At 37.8% G+C, this 22431-nt stretch overlaps 1 protein-coding gene across 7 annotated transcripts in view; it reads left to right on the top strand.

The window, feature by feature from the left end:
- HECW2 (HECT, C2 and WW domain containing E3 ubiquitin protein ligase 2) overlaps nucleotides 1-22431 on the top strand; it is a 404779-nt gene that overhangs the window by 319707 nt on the left and 62641 nt on the right. For all 7 annotated transcript variants that reach the window (XM_060105711.1, XM_060105717.1, XM_060105714.1 and 4 more), the window contains 2 exons: nucleotides 2727-2829; nucleotides 4761-4857. In XM_060105711.1, coding sequence (XP_059961694.1) covers nucleotides 2727-2829; nucleotides 4761-4857 — 200 coding nt within the window. The remainder of the gene's footprint in view (nucleotides 1-2726; nucleotides 2830-4760; nucleotides 4858-22431) is intronic.

Genomic DNA, 22431 nt, shown 5'->3' on the forward strand with positions numbered 1-22431 from the left:
CTATTACACTTTGCTAGTTTGCAGTGTCCCGTGGTAACCACATGAGGGCTCTAATAATCTAACCAGAAAAGAAAAGAAAAGAGAAAATAAATAATCTCTTCCTGTTTCCCTTTTTCTGTAGCAGGCTAAATAAATAAAAGAGGAATGTTTTAGGTCACATATTTTCTCCTTAGTACAGACTTATGCTTTGAATGTCATATATTATTACTTGATATACATTGTTTCTAAAAATTCCCTTAGACAAGAAGAATTAAAATTCTTTTCCTGCATGCCTTTTCCACGTTCCATCTATGTGCATATCATATTTTCAGTATTATATTGTATGTCAAATATTTTTGTAGCTTCTATTATAAGAAAAGATTATGAATGTAATAAATAACTGGATTTGATTCATCAAAATTCCACTCTTGGAATTTCCCCTCATGATTTACATACTGGCTCTAATGATTATGTGTGTTTGCTGGTTGTAAGTGAAGACATAGAAGAGTACACACAAGAGGCTCACATAAAAATGATCTATAAATCTATTGCAGGATGAGGTATGCCAAAAATATTCATGTTTTATGAGTAGCTAATAAATCTCTACCTGGCCGTCATATAAAACATTAGTGGTGAACTGGATGATGCTAATAGCATTCACCTCAAAAGCAGAACAGACCTCTCACCTTTGGACCTTGTGCGTGATATGTAGCATATTAGTGCCCTGCCTGGTTTTATCACGCAACCAGTGCACTTTAGATGCGTGCCTTATTTGACTTCACAATATGACACTGGCTGTTCAGTCTGACCAGGACTACGTGCATGAGATTAGTAGCTATACTTACATTTTCTTTCAACTCCTCCACCTCAGAACTTGAATTATTTTCATAGTCTAGCAGTAGGGATACTAAGGTACACATTAAAATTTGAATGAGGACTTCTCTTCTTCTTGATGGAAACTGAGCAGTGGAACAGAGACAACCCCATAAAGACTCAGCATTCAGTCTCAGCGTTGTTAAACCCTTGAGGGGAATGTGCTTTCTGGCCCAGCTGTCGGAAGCATGCACATCCTGCAGTAATACACACTTTTATCACGGCTTGCCCACTGATAATGGTCTGGTTTGATGGTCTGGTTTGAAGATGCAGGCTGTCAAGGAGAAGACCTTTGGCTGTTCTGAGAAATGATGACACAAGGCAACTTACTGACAGGAGGGAAAGTATGTGTTGGTAGATTGAAATGATAAGTTTGGTGACTGACAAGGTATAGTTAATGATAGAATCTCCCCCAAGAGGGGCTGACTTCATTTCTCAGAGCCAATAACTCAAGAGAAGCAGAGTGGGAAATTTCTAGTTACGTTCACGTCTTCCCAGCCATTCTCTTAGACTTATTTAGCAAATATTCCAGGTAGTAGAAATTTTGGTATCTCTTCCATCCAACAAATGAATACTTACTAAACACCTGTAGTGTAGAAACGTGGTTAGTGTGAGGGATACAAGCAAATAATGTATGTTCCTGTGTTCTTATTAAGGAGAAAATATATAAAACTAACCATAATCCAGATGAATAACAATACAAGCAAAAAATGCTTTATAGACTATTAATAATGGCAGCTGCTTTAGAAATGTACCCCGAGTGCTGTGGGTGCTCAGAGAAGGTGACATTTAATGTCAGCTTGAAGGGAAGGGAAGGCTTCATCGAGGAGGGGCTGTTTGAACTACACATTGAAGAATGAGTGAGAACATTCTTGAAGGATAAACAAGCAGTCGAGGGTGGGGACGCTATTTCCAGCTTTAGGGCCTTTAGAAAAACCCTCACTGAACACCTAATGGATGCAGTATGATAAAATGGTTGTGAGGGTTTGAATGGGTGGGAGTAGAAACTGTATTTTAAAAGTACCAATTTATAAATCCAGGAGGTTGTTTTGCCTTTTGTTCTCTTACTCTCTTATTTGACTGTTCTACTGTTGTCTTAAAAGACTTCTGTAGTATGGGGGAAAAATGCTAAAACAGAAGCTGAAGCAGTGTTAGAGTTTTCTGGTAAGACTATTAAATGGGCGTTTTTATTTATCTCCTTGTACGTATGAGTTTCTAAGTCTATAATCAGTACGTAACTAATTCAGGTTGAGGCAACCCTATTTAGCTCCTCCACACCTGCTGTCATTAGCTTGCTGGTGTGGGAGGTTCAAACCAGAAAGAGCTGTTGTACTGGGTGCTCTAATAGGCATGTAAAATTGCTTCTGAGGAGATAATATCCAACTCGGAAACCCACATGAAGACTGCTGCTCTTCAACCCCTCTTCTGCTGAGGCAGGGAATTCCCTGACCTGCCTTGGCCAAAAGAAGGTGTATCCTGGCACTGCCCGATGAATTTTGTACCACCTGAGTGTTCTCTCTGATTGTATTTTTGCAGGTTTGTGTTCTGTCAGGTAGAAGTTATTCCTGAGGAACAGGTATTCAGCATCTACATATCCAAGAGGTGTAGGCATTTTGAGCTACTCCTGTACCACTTGGTCAACAGTTACTGCCCTGGCCCCTCTCAGGGACATTATACCCCAACCCATCCCCTCAATTCAGCAACTGAAGCAGAGCTTTTGAGAGTCCTGTGTCAGCTCTTCAGCTAGCCTCTGTTCTGATCAGCTGGTACTTAACAATGCTCATTGTCAAGTGTTATGAACAACTTGGCTTGGGGTACTGATGTAAAGTATTCTAGGATTTGGTGCAAAACAAAAACACTGCTTGTGTTTGCAGGTAGGAGAAGATTCTCGACATGCAGGACCACCAGTTCTTCCCAGGCCATCGAGTACGTTCAATACAGTCAGTAGGCCACAGTACCAGGACATGGTTCCAGTGGGTATGTCATCTCTTTCCCGAAATCTTTATCTTTGCTTTTCATGTCAGTGTGTACCATGCATTCTCTGCTGATACACTTCCCTATTGTCAGCCTGCTACATTTGCCCTGTACTGAAAAACTGCTGCATTATCCCTAAGAAATCGATTTGAGTCTCAAAACACTTATGTCTTGTAAAATCCTATAGGATGAGAATTTTTTCTACTACTCTACCTTACCTGAGTAGAACTATTATATTAGATTGTTGAAGTTAAGGAAAAATAAGTTCTTAAGGCAGCGGTATTCTGTGGTCATTTTAAATTAGGCATTTGGACAAGCATTTATTTAGTATATATCTAATGCTTGAGACAGAGTTTAAAAGGTTTGTGAGCCTCACAAAATAAGAAAGCAATGATGGCACGTTCTTAAGGGGTTTTGTAGCAAATGCAAGACAGCAAAAGTCTCCAAAATTGTAAAATAAAAATAAATGAATGTAGGCAAATTGGCCTAAAGAACAAGTTGAGTTGTTCGTAAAATGATGAGGTTGAAGTAGATCAGTTTTCAAACCTAGAGCCCCTAAGGCAGGTGGAGTGGACAGACTGGCAGGAGGCCAGATGGGCTCCCTGTTCCATCTTAAATTTGAGCAGCTCTCCATTTGTCTGGTTTTGCTTTAAAATTTTTACTTTTTTAAGAAAGACTTTACCGTGAAATATAATGCAGTGCCCATGTCCTAAAAAGTTCGACAGTCACTGAATAAGAAGAAACCTTGGGTAGAAATTGAACAGTCTATGTTTTATTATGCTGTTACTCATATGAGACTAAATGCTGCACATAGAATTTTAAAGTACTATAAAATTGTGGTTTAAAAAGTTATCTAGTCTCTGATCTTAGATAGAATGTAAAAACTGCTGACAAAACCTCAATTATAAAAATGTTTTTATTATTTATATGTGGTGAAATGTGCAGTTAGGAACACTTTGAGTTTGACAATGGGATTCCATGTTAGCAGATAGTATTTTTTTAAATTTTATTTACATTTTACTAAAATTAGCATGATGCAGCTAAAATTTGAAGTGGCAAATGTCTAGAGAATTATATTTCTTTTGAGTGATATTTTGTTAAAGTAAGGCATGTTTCTTGATCATATTTATGAGCACAAAGTATTGACTGAACTAGGATCTCTGATGTTTGAGAATTCAGACACTCAGTTCTGTAATTTAAATATATCTGTATTTCTGATTATAAATAAATGTAATCAAGATGAATTATCTTAAGCAAATTACTTTCTTGACAAAAGTGTATTAACAGAGCCTTTAGTAAACGTTAATTAAATTTAAAATTTTTGTAAACATTAGCCAGCCTTGACTAATATATAGATTTTCCTTTTAAAATATTATGTACATAATTGATGACGCTGGTTGTATTGTAGCTGTTGGTGTAGTTGGTTTGGTAAAGAGCTACCCTGTGGCTTAATGGCATTTATTTCCACATAGAATTTGGGAATGGTTTGCCTCTGCATATTGGTAGTTGCTGCCGGCAACTACGGTATTTTAGCAACTCTTGCTCTACCTCTTTACCTCTGTAGGTGGCTGACATTTAATCAGAAGATGGTTTTCCATTTTTAACAATTGCTTATAAGGTTAATTTTGGTAAGCAGTAGCATAAAACAATCAGTATCTAGAATCTTGCTGGTGATCTCATCTTGCAATTTGATAATAAATATGGCTCATCAGATGAGTTTAATGAGTGCTTAAGTCAATCATACCTAACAGATCTAAGTCCAATACTCATATAACAGGATAGACAGAAATTGGAATTTAAGCATCTATAGTGGCTCTAAACTATGACTTTGAATACAAGGAATATTAACCAGAAAAACAAAACTTAAAAAGTCTGGATTTATGTGCATAAAATAACAGATTTTAAAATATTGTTACATATGTATGTTTTTTCAGCTTACAATGACAAGATTGTTGCATTTCTGCGCCAGCCCAACATCTTTGAAATTCTACAGGAGCGTCAACCTGATCTTACCAGGAATCACTCACTCAGGTAACCATAATATTGGTATTTAATTCAGGTTGCATAAGCCCCAACCATTAAATCTTCAGTAACACTGATAATTGTCTTGGAACTTCACTCTTGCTTTGTGGCATTCTGAACAAAGGCGTCTTGTACACAAATACTTTGTTATTAATATCAGGTCAGTGTAGTCCTGGCTTTTCTCTTGTTAAGTATGAGGACTGAATGAAACTGACTAAAGAACCTGGAACCAACTTTATTTTTTTTTTTTTTTATTTTTTTTTTTTTTTGCGGTATGCGGGCCTCTCACTGTTGTGGCCTCCCCCGTTGCGGAGCACAGGCTCCGGACGCGCAGGCTCCGGACGCGCAGGCTCAGCGGCCATGGCTCACGGGCCCAGCCGCTCCGCGGCATATGGGATCCTCCCAGACCGGGGCACGAACCCGTATCCCCTGCATCGGCAGGCGGACTCTCAACCACTTGCGCCACCAGGGAGGCCCTGGAACCAACTTTAAAGAAGAAATATGAAAATTTCATAGCCAAGAATGCATCCTAGATGTGCAGGTTATAACAAAAATAATAAGACACTACCTATTAGAATGTAACTTGAGTAAACAAAAGTAACATAAAGTTTATTGAATTGAGATTTATAAAATCCTAGACTTGGTATTCACAATTTTCCATAATAAAAACACAGTGGAACCCAAGGAAGAAATCTGATCCTCTCCAGAGTCTAGCATTCCCCTGCAGGAACCCTTTCTTCTAAACAACTCTTCAGTGCATCACACTTTAAGCCCAGTTTTCCTTTCCTGAATACATGCTGTTCCTTTTCCTTGGCAACTCTTCTCTTCTTCTATGTTTGGCAAGATTTTTCTTTTTAAATTCAATGTAAGATGCCCCTCCTTGAAGCCTTTCGGCTCCACTGTGGACTCTCAGGCTCATGATCTAGTGTAGTATTTCTCAACTTTGGTGTGCTAGGCATCAGAGAGGTGGAGATGGAAACATGTGGGAGTTTCTGCTGAAAATCCTGCATAACTCAAAGCCCATTTGGTCTACATGCCACCTTAACTGACAGGAACATGTTTGCCCAATGGTGCCATCCCGCCCCATGGCAGTGATTCTCAAATATTGCTCCACTAAGTTGTGTCAAGCTGTTTTTATCAGCATTACTGGGGAGTTTTATAAGGTACAGGATGCCAGGTCTTGCTTCCCCCAACTCCTCTCCCTTCTCTGAATTAATACCCTCTGTCCTCCCATGCCCTGCCCAGAAATTTAATTCAGGAGGTCTGGAGTAGAGCTCAAGCATTTAATTTCTTAAAACCTCACTGTAGCTGGCTCGGGGTCTCTTCCCTCCGCCGTCACTGAACTGCCCCAGAGCCCGAGGAGAGGGCAGTCTCACTGAGGCTGCCGGCTCTGGAGGGGCCCCACCAGCCGAAGCCGTGACAGTCCTTGGGACTGCGGGCCAGTTGTTTCAACAAGTAACTTAAAGACAAAATGGAAAAACAAGGAGGTTTGTGCCTGAGATCATGTTGTTGTGAAACCAGGGATGGCCACCTTGTGCCAGTGAGTACAACTTGGAGGAGCTTCAAGATGGTGGAAGAGTAGGACGTGGAAATCACCTTCCTCCCCACAAATACATTAAAAATACATGTACACGTATAACACCTCCTACAGAACACCTACTGAACGCTGGCAGAAGACTTCAGACCTCCCAAAAGGCAAGAAACTCCCCAGGTACCTGGGTAGGGCAAAAGAAAAAAGAAAAAACAGAGACAAAAGAATAGGGATGGGACCTGCACCTCTGGGAGGGAGCCGTGAAGGAGGAAAGGTTTCCACACACTAGGAAGCCCCTTCGCGGGCGGAGACTGCGGGTGGCGGAGGGGGGAAGTTTCAGAGCCACGGAGGAGAGCGCAGCCACAGGGGTGCGGAGGGCAAAGCAGAGAGATTCCTGCACAGAGGATCGGCGCCGACCAGCACTCACCAGCCTGAGAGGCTTGTATGCTCACCCACCGGGGCGGGCGGGGCTGGGAGCTGAGGCTCGGGCTTTGGTCAGATCCCAGGGAGAGGACTGGGGTTGGCGGCGTGAACACAGCCTGGAGGGGTTAGTGCACCACCGCTGGCCTGGAGGGAATCCAGGTAAAAGTCTGGACCTGCCTAAGAGGCAAGAGACTTTTTCTTGCCTCTTTGTTTCCTGGTGCGTGAGGAGAGGGGATTCAGAGCGCCGCTTAAAGGAGCTCCAGAGACGGGTGCGAGCCGTGGCTAAAAGTGCGGACCCCAGAGACGGGCATGAGATGCTAAGGCCGTGCTGCCGCCACCAAGAAGGCTGTGTGTGGGCACAGGTCACTATCCACACCTCCCCTCCCAGGAACCTGTGCAGCCCGCCACTGCCAGGGTCCCGAGATCCAGGGACAACTTCCATGGGAAAACACACAGCGTGCCTCAGGCTGGTGCAATGTCACACCGGCCTCTGCCGCCGCAGGCTCTCCCCGCACTCTGTGCCCCTCCCTCCCCCACGGCCTGAGTGAGCCAGAGTCCCCGAAGCAGCTGCTTCTTTAACCCTGTCCTGTCTGAGCAAAGAACAGACGCCCTCCGGCGACCTACACGCAGAGGCGGGTCCAAATCCAAAGCTGAACCCTGGGAGCTGTGTGAAAAAAGAAGAGAAAGGGAAATCTCTCCCAGCAGCCTCAGGAGCAGCGGATTAAATCTCCACAATCAATGTGATGTACCCTGCATCTGTGGAATACCTGAATAGACAACGAATCGTCCCAAATTGAGGAGGTGGACTTTGGGAGCAACATTATATATATATTTTTTCCCTTTTTCTCTTTTTGTGAGTGTGTATGAGTATGCTTCTGTGTGTGATTTTGTCTGTATAGCTTTGCTTTTACCATTTGTTCTAGGGTTCTGTCTGTCGGGGGTTTTTTTTATTATTATTATTACTTAAAATTATTTTTTCTTAATAATTATTTTTTATTTTAATAACTTTATTTTATTTTACTTTATTTTATTTTATTTTATCTTCTTTCTTCTTTCTTTTTTTTCTCCCTTTTATTCTGAGCCATGTTTAGGACAGGCTCTTGGTGCTCCAGCCAGGCATCAGGGTTGTGCCACTGAGGTGGGAGAGCCAAGTTCAGGACACTGGTCCACAAGAGACGTCCCAGCTCCACGTAATATCAAACGGCAAAAATCTCCCAGACATTTCCATCTCAACGCCAAGACCCAGCTCCATTCAACAACCAGCAAGCCACAGTGCAGGACACCCTATGCCAAACAACTAGCAAGACAGGAACACAACCCCATCCATTAGCACAGAGGCTGCCTAAAATTATAATAAGGCCACAGACACCACAAAAGCACACCACCAGACGTGGACCTGCCCACCAGAAAGACAAGATCCAGCCTCATCCACCACAACCCAGGCACTAGTCCCTTCCACCAGGAAGCCTACACAACCCACTGAACCAACCTTAGCCACTGGGGACAGACACCAAATACAACGGAAACTATGAACCTGAAGCCTGTGAAAAGGAGACCCCAAACACAGTAAGTTAAGCAAAATGAGAAGACAGAAAAACACATAACAGATGAAGGAGCAAGACAAAAACCCACCAGACCTAACAAATGAAGAGGAAATAGGCAGCCTACCTGAAAAAGGATTCAGAATAATGATAGTAAAGATGATCCAAAATCTTCTAAATAGAATGGAGAAAGTCACAAGAAACGTTTAACAAGGACCTAGAAGAACTAAAGAGCAAACAAACAATGATAAACAACACAATAAATGAAATGAAAAATTCTCTAGAAGGAATCAATAGCATAATAACTGAGGCAGAAGAACGGATAAGTGACCTGAAAGATAAAATAGCGGAAATAACTACTGCAGAGCAGAATAAAGAAAAAAGAATGAAAAGAATTGAGGACAGTCTCAGCGACCTCTGGGACAACAATAAACGCACCAACACTTGAGTTATAAGGGTCCCAGAAGAAGAAGAGAAAAAGAAAGGGACTGAGAAAATATTTCAAGAGATTATAGTTGAAAACTTCCGTAACATGGGAAAGGGAATAGTCAAGTCCAGAAAGTGCAGAGAGTCCCATACAGGATAAATCCAAGGAGAAACATGTCAAGACACATATTAATGAAAGTATCAGAAATTAAATACAAAGAAAATATTTTTAAGGCAGCAAGGGAAAAGCAACAAATAACATACAAGGGAATCCCCATAAGGTTAACAGCTGATCTTTCAGCAGAAACTCTGCAAGCCAGAAGGGTGTGACAGGACATATTTAAAGTGATGAAAGGGAAAAACCTACAACCAAGGTTACTCTACCCAGCAAGGATCTCATTCAGGTTTATAGACAAGCAAAAGCTAAGAGAATTCAACACCACCAAACCAGCTTTACAACAAATGCTAAAGGAACTTCTCTAGGCAGGAAATACAAGAGAAAGAAAACACCTACAATAATAAGCCCAAAACAATTAAGAAATGGTAATAGCGACATACATATAGATAATTACCTTAAATGTAAATGGATTAAATGCTCCAACCAAAAGACACAGGCTTCCTGAATGGATACAAAAGCAAGACCCGTATATATGCTGTCTACAAGAGATCCACTTCAGACCTAGGGACACATATAGACTGAAAGTGAGGGGATGGAAAAAGATATTCCATGCAAATGGAAATGAAAATAAAGCTGGAGTAGTAATTCTCATATCAGACAAACTAGACTTTAAAACAAAAACTATTACAAAAGACAAGGACACTACATAATGATCAAGGGATCAATCCAAGAAGAAGATATACCAATTGTAAATATTTATGCACCCAAAATAGGAGCACCTCAATACATAAGGCAAATACTAACAGCCATAAAAGGGGAAATGGACAGTAACACAATCATAGTAGGGGACTTTAACACCCCACTTTCACCAATGGACAGATCATCGAAAATGAAAATAAATAAGGAAACACAAGCTTTAAATGATACATTAAACAAGATGGAGTTAATTGATATTTATAGGACATTCCATCCAAAAACAACAGAATACACATTCTTCTGAAGTGCTCATGGAACATTCTCCAGGATAGATCATATCTTGGGTCACAATTCAAGCCTTGGTAAATTGAAGAAATTTGAAATCATATCAAATATCTCTTCCGACCACAATGCTATGAGACTAGATATCAATTACAGGAAAAAAATCTGTAAGAAATACAAACATCTGGAGGCTGAACAACACACTACTTAATAACCAAGAGATCACTGAAGAAATCAAAGAGGAAATCAAAAAATACCTAGAAACAAATGAAAATGAAAACGCGACGACCCAAAACCTATGGGATGCAGCAAAAACAGTTCTAAGAGGGAAGTCTATAGCTATACAAGCCTACCTTAAGAAACAAGAAACATCTCAAACAACCTAACCTAACACATAAAGCAATTAGAGAAAGAAGAACAAAAAAATCCCAAAGTTAGCAGAAGGAAAGAAATCATAAAGATCAGATCAGAAATAAATGAAAAAGAAATGAAGGAAATGATAGCAAAGATCAATAAAACTAAAAGCTGGTTCTTTGAGAAGATAAACAAAACTGATAAACCATTAGCCAGACTTATCAAGAAAAAAAGGGAGAAGACTCAAATCAATAGAATTAGAAATGAAAAAGGAGAAGTAACAACTGACACTGCAGAAATACAAAGGATCATGAGAGATTACTACAAGCAACTCTATGCCAATAGAATGGGCAACCTGGAAAAAATGGACAAATTCTTAGAAATGCACAAACTTCTGAGACTGAACCAGGAAGAAATAGAAAATATGAACAGACCAATCACAAGCACTGAAATTGAAACTGTGATTAAAAATCTTCCAACAAACAAAAGCCCAGGACCAGGTGGCTTCACAGGCGAATTCTATCAAACATTTAGAGAAGAGCTAACACCTATCCTTCTCAAACTCTTCCAAAATATAGCAGAGGGAGGAACACGCCCAAACTCATTCTACGAGGCCACCATCACCCTGATACCAAAACCAGACAAAGATGTCAAAAAGAAAAAATACTACAAGCCAATACCACTGATGAACATAGATGCAAAAATCCTCAACAAAATACTAGCAAGCGGAATCCAGCAGCACATTAAAAGGATCATACATTATGATCAAGTGGGATTTATCCCAGGAATGCAAGGATTCTTCAATATACGCAAATCAATCAACGTGACACACCATATTAACAAATTGAAGGAGAAAAACCATATGATCATCTCAATAGATGCAGAGAAAGCTTTTGACAAAATTCAACACCCATTTATGATAAAAACCCTGCAGAAAGTAGGCATAGAGGGAACTTTCCTCAACATAATAAAGACCATATATGATAAACCCACAGCCAACATCATCCTCAGTGGTGAAAAACTGAAACCATTTCCACTAAGATCATTAGCAAGGCAAGGTTGCCGACTCTCACCACTATTATTCAACATAGTTTTGGAAGTTTTAGCCACAGCAATCAGAGAAGAAAAAGAAATAAAAGAAATCCAAATTGGGAAAGAAGAAGTAAAGTTGTCACTGTTTACAGATGACATGATACTATACATAGAGAATCCTAAAGATGCTACCAGTAAACTACTAGAGATAATCAATGAATTTGGTAAAGTAGCTGGATACAAAATTAATGCACAGAAATCTCTTGCATTCCTGTACACTAATGATGAAAAACCTGAAAGTGAAATTAAGAAAACACTCCATTTACCATTGCAACAAAAAGAATAAAATATCTAGGAATAAACCTACCTGAGGAGACAAAAGACCTGTATGCAGAAAATTATAAGACACTGATGAAAGAAATTAAAGATGATACAAATAGATGGAGAGGTTTACCATGTTCTTGGATTGGAAGAATCAACATTGTGAAAATGACTCTACTACCCAAAGCAATCTACAGATTCAATGCAATCCCTTTCAAACTACCACTGGCATTTTTCACAGAACTAGAACAAAAAATTTCACAATTTGTATGGAAACACAAAAGACCCCGAATAGCCAAAGCAATCTTGAGAAAGAAAAACGGAGCTGGAGGAATCAGGCTCCCTGGCTATACTACGGACTATACTACAAAGCTATGTAATCAAGACAGTATGGTACTGACACAAAAACAGAAATATAGATCAATGGAACAGGATAGAAAGCCCAGAGATAAACCTGCACACGTATTGTCACCTTAGTTTTGATAAAGGAGGCAGGAATATACAATGGAGAAAAGACAGCCTCTTCAATAAGTGGTGCTGGGAAAACTGGACAGCTACATGTAAAAGAATGAAATTAGAAGACTCCCTAACACCATACACAAAAATAAACTCAAAATGGATTAAAGACCTAAATGTAAGGCCAGACGCCATCAAGCTCTTAGAGGAAAACATAGGCAGAACACTCTATGACATAAATCACAGCAAGATCCTTTTTGACCTACCTCCTAGAGAAATGGAAATAAAAACAAAATAAACAAATGGGACCTAATGAAACTTCAAAGCTTTTGCACAGCAAAGGAAACCATAAACAAGATGAAAAAACAACCCTCAGAATGGGAGAGAATATTTGCAAATGAAGCAACTGACAAAGGATTAATCTCTAAAACATACAAGCAACTCATGCAGCTAAATATCAAAAAAACAAACAACCCAATCCAAAAATGGGCAGAAGACCTAAATAGACATTTCTCCAAAGAAGATATACAGATTGGCAACAAACACATGAAAGAATGCTCAACATCATTAATCTTTAGAGAAATGCAAATCAAAAGTACAATGAGATATCATCTCACACCAGTCAGAATGGCCATCATCAAAAAATCTACAAACAAATGCTGGAGAGGGTGTGGAGAACAGGAAACACTCTTGCACTGTTGGTGGGAATGTAAATTGATACAGCCACTATGGAGAACAGTATGGAGGTTCCTCAAAAAACTAAAAATAGAACTACCATATGACCCAGGAATCCCACTACTGAACATATACCCTGAGAAAACCATAATTCAAAAAGAGTCATGTACCAAAATATTCATTGCAGCTCTATTTACAATAGCCAGGACATGGAAGCAACCTAAGTGTCCATCAACATGTGAATGGATAAAGAAGATGTGGCACATATATACAATGGAATATTACTCAGCCATAAAAAGGAATGAAACTGAGTTATTTGTAGTGAGTTGAATGAACCTAGACAGTGTCATACAGAGTGAAATAAGTCAGAAGGAGAAAAACAAATACCGTATGCTAACACATATATATGGAATCTAAAAAAAAAAAAAAAAAAGGAACCTAGGGGCAAGACAGGAATAAAGATGCAGACCTACTGGAGAATGGACTTGAGGACACGGGGAGGGGGAAGGGTAAGCTGTGACAAAGTGAGAGAGTGGCATGGACATATATACACTACCAAACGTAAAATAGATAGCTAGTGGGAAGCAGCCGCATAGCACAGGGAGATCAGCTCGGTGCTTTGTGACCACCTAGAGGGGTGGGATAGGGAGGGTGGGAGGGAGGGAGATGCAAGAGGGAAGAAATATGGGGACATATATATATGTATAACTGATTCACTTTGTTATAAAGCAGAAACTGACACAGCATTGTAAAGCAATTATACTCTAAAAAAGATGTTAAAAAAAAACCCACCATATAATTCTAGTGGCCCATCCAGGTGTCGTAACCTCTGGTCTAGACACTAATTTGATCATTAATTATGTAATGTATCAAGTTGTCCCTCCTATTATTTTGGCTATGTGACTTTTGTGATTTAATTTGAGTTTTCAAGTCTTTATGCTTAATTTTCCAATTAGGTTATAAGCTCCTTGCAAGTAGGGATCTCATCCAACTCGTCATTATTTCTCCTTCCTTATTGCTGAAATATCTAGAATAGCACTTTGCATATATAGTAAATGTAGGTATATGTCGATATGAAATATGAAATGTTATATGTTTATATGAAATATAAGTTACCAGATATCCTTCTTATGATGTTCTTAGTCTCTCATATCTTTAAAATCGTCATTACTTTCTAAAGTTTCTAAAGGCTAGAAGGACACATAATTTCAAGTATGATAGTACAAACATTGCTTATACAGAATTCCTGGTTTCCCATAGTTAACATCTAACTCAGGTTTCAGTGTTTTCCCCAACTTGATAAGCATGCTGTTCTCAGGAAAAATTATATAAGCTGTAATTTTGTATATTTGTATATTATAGCATCTCCTCAGCAACTCATGGTCCTCTAGAGAGTCTTTTGTAAAAATAACACTGCAGAAATGAGCCCCTCAGTTTTCTAATGAGAGATCTTAGAGGTTCTGGGCTGAAAAGCAAAACAAACAAACATACAAACAAAATCCCTGCTCTTTTGCAAAGCACAAAATAAGGAGAACTCTTATTTTCTCTCTTTGTTACCAGCTTCAGCCCCAACCCCTCCTCCCCCCACGTCTAGTCAATATCTGTTCCTCTGAGAGAACCGTGCCGCAGCAAAAAAGAGCAAGAAAAAGGGAACTCAAGAAGTTTTCTACTTTTGCTCTGCACCTCCACATTATTATTAATTTAACATATCTTCAGATCTCTCTCATCAGAGAAATAAGATGATATAATCTACCTGAACATGGCATCTAACATCATTATTCTTTAATGATTTAAGAGATCCTTAACCAATCCTAAAGAAGAAAAAGCTGCAGGCCCCTTTGGTAGCTTCCAGTTTTGTTTTTGTTTTCCTTTCTGCTTTTTAGAGTCTTAAAAGGCTCTAATCTTCTAAAGATTGTTGAAAATTTTTATTTTTTAATGACACCCGACGTCCTCAGTTAAGTACAATCTCACGTGGTAGTCTATTGCTAAGATGTTATTTGATAGGTTTTAAAATAAGTTTCCATCTTATTTCAAAACTTATTTATAAATTTTCTTTTACTCTTTCTATAAGTATAGAATTTGACCATAGAAAGCATGAGCGGTCATGACAAGTAGAAAGAAGCAGGAACTTACATCAATGAGATAATGCTGTTCCTCTTACATAGAGTGTGTGTCACAGTGCACTTTTAGTCTGAAAAGCTGTTGATAGTTAAGCATTTTGCTTATCATAACAACATAATGGGGAAGTTTGTACATCTAAAGGAACGCCCTGTTTCATATAGTTAAAAACTGCATTGTAAGGAGCATTCCCACAAATGAAGGGGCAGGGAACTCGCTGGGGTTCTTCAATCTCATATTTCAGTGATACATTTGATAAGAGATTTATGCATGGAATGGAACCACTGATTGTGTGTCAAAGCTAACTGTGGACCTATATTCATATCCCGAGCACTGTGTACACTGTTCGTCATCCGTGGTACAGCCAGATAAAGGAAATATTCCTTCTTATTTTCTCCATAACATAATGAGGAAATAAGCATCAACCCTTGGGAGATTCAAGTAGGTACACCTCTGTGCTTTGTCATTTTCTTGTTTTGCTTGTGATTCCTTGCTATCCAGAGGATAGCAAACAGTTTGTTTAGTTTGTATCCATATATAGCTTTCTCCTCCTTGAGACCCTCCTTGTATATCTTTTCCTGTAGAATGGCTATGGTTTTTCATGCATTGGGATGTGGCTTTTGCTTTCAACTGCTGTTTTCACATCACCACTGCCTCTAACTTCATCTGTCAAGCAAGTGTACATGCTACCAAGTTGTCCTCTTTATTTTTTTTTTTTAATCTCAGAAGAGGTTTTCTCCAGAAGTCAGTACCACCTCCATCAAATGGATCGAGTCCCATTGGATTACTATATCCTACTCTTGGTTCTCAGTGAAAGACAGTAATCCTACTAAAAAGCTCTTTAACATTAAAATAAAATGCTCTAATATTTTATCCAAAGACAAATGTATTCATTTAAAAAACTGTATTCATTTAAAAAACAACCTTTTAAGCATACTTTACAGATGAATGTAATGCATACAAATCGAATAAACTTTTTGGTGTACAACATTGTATTATGAAGAAGGAGCTAAGTACCATGAAACTGAATTGAGTTGAGAATTCCCCTTTTGTGTGACTATTGGATTCAACCAGTAAATCTACTCCCTACTAGTCCAGCTTTCCTCAGACATCAGTGATAATTATTTTGGGCTCTAGGTCAATTCCTCCTTGAGTGCTTCCTAAAAAAATTTCCTTCCCATGAGGATGTGATCTATGATACTTTTTTTTTCTCTTCTGGATAAATTGGGCCATTTCCTATTTTATGTCACTGGTAAATCAATAACTTGGAAGTCAAGAAATTCTGAGCTACAAAAGGCAAATGAATATGTCTCCCAGGGTTCACCAGAATAGAAGCAAATGCAGACTCTGACCTTTTATTTCTTCCCATAATCCTATTTTAAGAGCCCTAGAAGAGCCTTTGTTATTGCTAAAATTATACTCTTAATTTTGTTTTCATTTTTAAAATAGTGCATGCCATTGTGAAATTATCAAGCAATACAGAATTTTATGAAATAAAAAGTTAAACTTCCCCAAAGCTGGCTTTCATAAAACAAATCCCAGTGTTCAAAATTTCTAACCTATTTCTTGTCCAGTTTTCTAACAGATGAGTTTTTCTGCATTTACTATTGGGCTGGAAATATTAATCTCAGTTAACATCTGATCTACTTGGTCAAAATAGCATAAATTTCCCTTTGCCAATCCTTATGCATTTTCCTGTTACGACCTGCCTAGCTCTCTCTCGTCGTCTTCTCCTAATTTGTTTACTGTTCTCTCAGATGTCTGGAACCGACATGACAAACTTTCCTGTTTATGTAACAGGAAAACTGCATTGAAACTATTATTTTCCTATGAAAAATTTCCATAAGCATAATTACTGAATTTTTTTAAACACCTGATTAAAATAATTTATTGACACCACATAGTGTTATTTAGAGAGTTATAGTCTGTCTCCCAACTGGGAGACCAGCATTAATAATGACACTTAGAAAGTAGTAGAATATAGATCTTAAGAGTTCAGGTTTGGGGTCAAACAGACCTGGTTTGAATTCTGGCTCTGCAGTTTACTCACCAGACTTTGAATGAAGCATTTAACCCCTCCAAGTCTTAGTTTCCTCATCTGTAAAATGGTGATAGGAATTTCTAACTTGCAGTGTCCTTTTGAAGATTAGATGTGATAATGTATTTACAGCCCCTGGTACAACGTAAGCAATAGAAAGCATACAACAAATTTAAAGTAGTATTGTATTAGTAATCTGTCCTTCACTTCTTTAGTGTATTACAAGGACTCAGTTTAAAGTAATTTACCCCCAAATTTACTGATTCTCAATACCATTATCCCTAAGACTGATCATATGCATAAATGGCATCATGTGATTCTGTGGACGTAGTTAAAATACAGGAAGGGTATCTTGAGTTCCATGATTAACTTCTGTGTAGGAAGGTTTTCTAGTGTTGTGCTTATACTGTGTCCTATAGGAAGCTTTGTTCTAAAATTTTTTACATGTATGTGATGAAACCAGCCTTGACTGCTCCATGCCTGCACAGAGGACTGAGCCTTCTGGCTCAAGGTTCAGTACAAATTACTGAAGGCCAAACATCATGGCAAAGTCATTGACATATCATTTTAGAAGCCATCCAAAGCTGAATTAAAACATCTTCTCAGGCAATAATCTTCTCGTAGATCTAATGAGAGGTTTGAGATATTGCTACCTAGGACAGTAAGGAACACAGATTCTTAGCCCCTGATATCTATTCTATGGCTTCTGCAGAAGAAAAATAATTGCTGCTTATGTTTTATGTGAATGCATATGCCAAGATATGGTAGTGTATAGGCTTTTGACATGTACATCCTGTAAATGTCTAGTTTTCACATTTTCCATGGGTGGAATCTTGTAACTATTAATTTTTAAATAACTATACAATCACTTAAGATAAGTTAGGCCCAAAAGAAAACCCCTCATAGCCAAGATTAGTTTAGATTCTCTTAAAGTATTACACCCAGGTATTTGTTAAACTACTTTCCCATAAATAAAGTTCCTTGATATAAATTTTCAAGATTTCCCAAATTACGACTATGTTCATCCACTGGATATTTATCCGAAGCCTTGTATTTTCTGGCTAACAAATGATTCAGTCGGTTTTCAAACCATTTTCTTACATGAAGAATAACCATGTTTTAGGTATGTCTGTTCCACTATTGATTTTTGCTATATTCTGTTGCATTTATCAAGAAAAGAGTTCAGCAAACTGTCATCCTTCTTCAGTAGCTCATCAGATGTGGACTCTGTGTGGAACAAAGAAAAATATCAGTATGGATTCCAGCCTCAATGCTTTTCCCAAACTCAGGAGAATAATAAGCCATTTCTAAAGTCATGGAGAATGCATTACCATTTGTGATAGCACAAAATGGTTTTCAACGAAATATGATTTTTGCATATATATTTAAATTTCTAAGTTATTAGTAAATCAGAAGCATTTCTTACAAAGCAAACAAAATACACATCCCCTCTATGTTAATAATGTATTTTTTTTTCTTTTTGGTCTTTCGCAGTGGGTTTAAATAGTTACGGAAACTGTCTTCAGAAAAATTTACTTGGCTAAAGTTAAAATCTCCTTATTTCATGCACATTGTCCTACATACAAGTGGGTACATCCCATTGAATAAGTCATTACTCTCTGTTCCTTGAGGGTACATTTTACAGAAAACATTCTTGCAGACCCATCAGGGTGCCATTACACCAAAAATCAGGTATCTTATGTGTCTGAATTTTATAGCTTACAGTAGAAATGGCATAATATCACCATCTGTGCTTAAAATGTTTAAAAACATCTCGTATTTTTCTACCATATGTTTTCTTACACACTTTATTCCAAGTCAAGTACAAGCTACATGAGGTCAAGGTATGTAACTTACTCATCTTTTTAATCCTCATGGGACCTCATATCTTATATTGAATAAAGTGGGTGTTTGAGAAATATTTGGTAAATTAATCAATTTCATAGCAATATATTTGGGACTTAATGATAGCACCTAAAACTATTTATCCCAAAGGGCAAGTAACTACATTTCCAGTACACAAAATCACATATATAAAGAATCCATCTTTTTAATACAACAATTTATATATCTTTGTATATTCTAGTATGTTATTTTAGATCTCAGGAAATGATAGCATAACAATTATTTATTTTGAAAACTTGGCTAAAATTCTCTAGCACATAGCATTATTTTGAGTATTGAGATGAAATTCTGAATAATGTTCTCAACTTTTTAAATTACATTGGGATTTTGATGGGGATTTTTTTTAATTTTTAAATTACTTTGGATACGATTAGAATATTTAGTTTTCCATTTTTTATTCTACAGCTACAGTTTTTTTCATGTGTTCAACCCCTCATTTCCTACAATAAAATTTTCTTATTTATTTATTTAGGAACTGAATGTTTCTTGTCTAGGTTTTCCCAAAGTATTTTATGTTTTTGTTTCTGTTGTGGGTGGACTTTTTGTTTTTAGTTTTCTAAATAATAAACTGCCAAATCTAGAAAACTACTAGTTTTTGTAGTACTGTTTTCCAAAAATTGGTGCCTGAAGTTCTTTTTTCCCTTACCTTGTCATTTTATATCACTGTTGAAAAAATACTGCCTTTACACTGTCTGTCCCTTTACACGCTCTTTAACTGACTTGTCCGTTTTAATGCCTTATATTATAACCAATTGGGGTTTTTTGTTTTTATATATATATTGATTTTAAAATAAAATATATTCATATATAACATAGTTTCAATTCCTGAATATATTTTCAGTTAAAACACTTGTTATCAAATACATAATAAATTATTATAATTCATAAGAAAATATAAGCCACCAATTATGCATTCTAGTATACCCTAGATACTAATTCTTCAGAATAATGATGGGCTTACGGTGCAAGCTGTTAGAATGCCTTAGGTAAGGTGTCTTATAACCACATGTTTTTTTTTTGTTTTTTTTTGGTTTTTGGGGGGTTTTTTGTGGTACGCAGGCCTCTCACTGTTGTGGCCTCTCCCGTTGCAGAGCACAGGCTCCGGACGCGCAGGCTCAGTGGCCATGGCTCACGGGCCCAGCTGCTCCGCGGCATGTGGGATCTTCCCAGACCAGGGCACAAACCCGTGTCCCCTGCATCGGCAGGCGGACTCCCAACCACTGCGCCACCAGGGAAGCCCCACATGTTTTTTTGTATAATAACTAAATTCCTTTTTTAGAGTCCAAAATGATTTTGCTTTACATAGAATTTTGCTTTACTGAGAATAATGTCTCCCATTATCCATTGAATTATGAGAACTGTAAACCCTTCATATGTATTATCTCTTTGGTACTCACAGCATTATTTCAGTTTTATGGAGAGGTCAGGGTCTTATCTACTGCATGTCATAGAAGTACTCAATAGATATTTGTGGAATTAACCAAGGTAAATAGCATGGTTAAAATAGCTTACCAACAACAGAAACAAAAAAAGGGAGCATATGACTAGACATCTTATTTTGCTCTATTTTCAGTAGATGATTCTGTCCATTGAAAAATTAATAAATAATTATGAGGCATATCTTATAATATACTCAATATCTTAAAATGGTTGAGTGCTACTATATAATAGTTCTGTGCTAAACATTTTATTTGCATTTGTTCATTAAATCCACCAACCTATGAGGCAGATAGTATAACTATACTTACTTCAAGATGAAGAAACGAGCAGAGAGAGTTAAGTAACTCTGAATTCTTAGCGCAGTTGATTTATATCCATTTACAACACATATTGCTTCTACATATATGGCTAATTGATGTCACTTCTCTGCATCCATAAGAATCACGAGATAATAATGGACCTGTATCTCCAAACCTAACCTGTATAATGAGAAGTAGAAAAAAAAGTTGACCTTTCTACTGCCTGGCTCTTACCTTTCAAGTCAGACCGTGCCCTGTGACTGTAATCAGGAATAAGAATGATCAGTACTAATTTTCCTTTCTTGACGTTACACCATCAGAGAGGTCATGGCGATTTCTCTAAAACTGCCCTAAGGCAGCTTTTAACAACATATATATTTTTGAAGGTTTACTAAACTGTATCTACAGGAACCGTGTGTGTGCAGAGTCTACAGTCCAGAGAGTGTTGTGGTTTAGAGGCACTCCTGCTTTGGATTGTTTTTGATCACATGCCCTACTTTAATTTCACCAAAATGTTGGTTGGTTTCAATGAGGATATTTTCTGTGGGAATTCTGGTCTTGAGACTATGTTCCTTATCCTCAGATGATCTTCTGCTTGAGTTGATCTTCTGGGGTGATTCTATGCATTGGAGGAAGTGGTTACCAACATCTGAAGGCCATGGGCATCTGAGAGACAGCAATAGCCAGAGACGTTTTCCTGAGGTTGTCACTATGTCTACTACAGTAGACACTACAGTCTAGCATCTGTATAAATCTCTTAGTTATAACAGCTATGTTTTCTTATTAAGAGGTTGCCTTTACCTGTCTTTGCGCTTCCTACAGTGGGTTCTGTTTTAGTCAATAATCTAATGTTAGCTTTCTGATTCTCTTTTCTCCACCACAACAAAAAAATGCTATAAATATAAGTTTATTCCAAATACTGAGTTGGACACAGGGAAATTTGTTAGGAGCCAAATCTGTTTTGGTGTTAACTGATCATGTGCCTGGTTTGATTTTACTGAGCACTTCTTGTGTGCACAGCATAGTGCTAGGTGCTTGGAGGCACAAAGATAAAGGAGGAAGGGCTTTTGCCCTCCAGAATCTCACAATTCAAAAGGAACTGAAGTTATAACTGAGTGGCCGTGTGAGAAAGTGCGGTGGAGAAAATGCTGGAATGTGCTATAAAGGGCACAGTGAGAAACATGCCCATTCAGAGATGGTCAAATGATAAAATGTTATTTGAATGTAATCTTAATTCTCATTATAAACCACTAAAATTGAATAGAATTTCTTCATTATGGTGAAGGCAGTAAAGAAAGAAATTAGAGGACTGCCACGGATTCCTTCTAACTCTATAAATTTATAAAATAAATGAATAAATACATTAATGTAACTTTCAAATGTCCCTCTAATCAGAGTCATATGAATCATCAACAACATTTCTCAAACTTTTTATGTTTATTTCAGACACTGGGTGGACTCATGGAAATTTTTTAGGAGCCAAATCTGTTATTTTCCATCCTAAAAGGAAAAGAAGCATTGCAGATCTACAATGGTGATTTTAACCACTTTTATTTTAATGAAACTTAAATGTATACAAATATAAAATATACATAATCTTCTTATCCTTACAGCTTTTATAAGCTATAAAACCAAAAGAAATATAAATTAAGTAAAAACTAAAAAAATAACATTTGAATGAATGATATTGTGAGAAGGTTTTGTTTTTCAGAAGCCAGATCACCAATGTTGAGACCAGTGTCAGTGGAAAGATACATTTGTGCTTTTGGTTTCACTTGTGTTATGACTTGATTCTTTTGATTTTGCATCTAATGGTATATCATGCATCTGTGGCATTATTGTGGTCATCACTTTTCTTTCTTAACAAATAGCTTATTTTTATCTATGTGAAGAGCCAGTTCATTTAATGGTGCACCCCCAAGTACAGT

Source organism: Mesoplodon densirostris, chromosome 8 (genome assembly GCF_025265405.1).
Source record: "Mesoplodon densirostris isolate mMesDen1 chromosome 8, mMesDen1 primary haplotype, whole genome shotgun sequence".
NCBI lineage: Eukaryota > Metazoa > Chordata > Mammalia > Artiodactyla > Ziphiidae > Mesoplodon > Mesoplodon densirostris.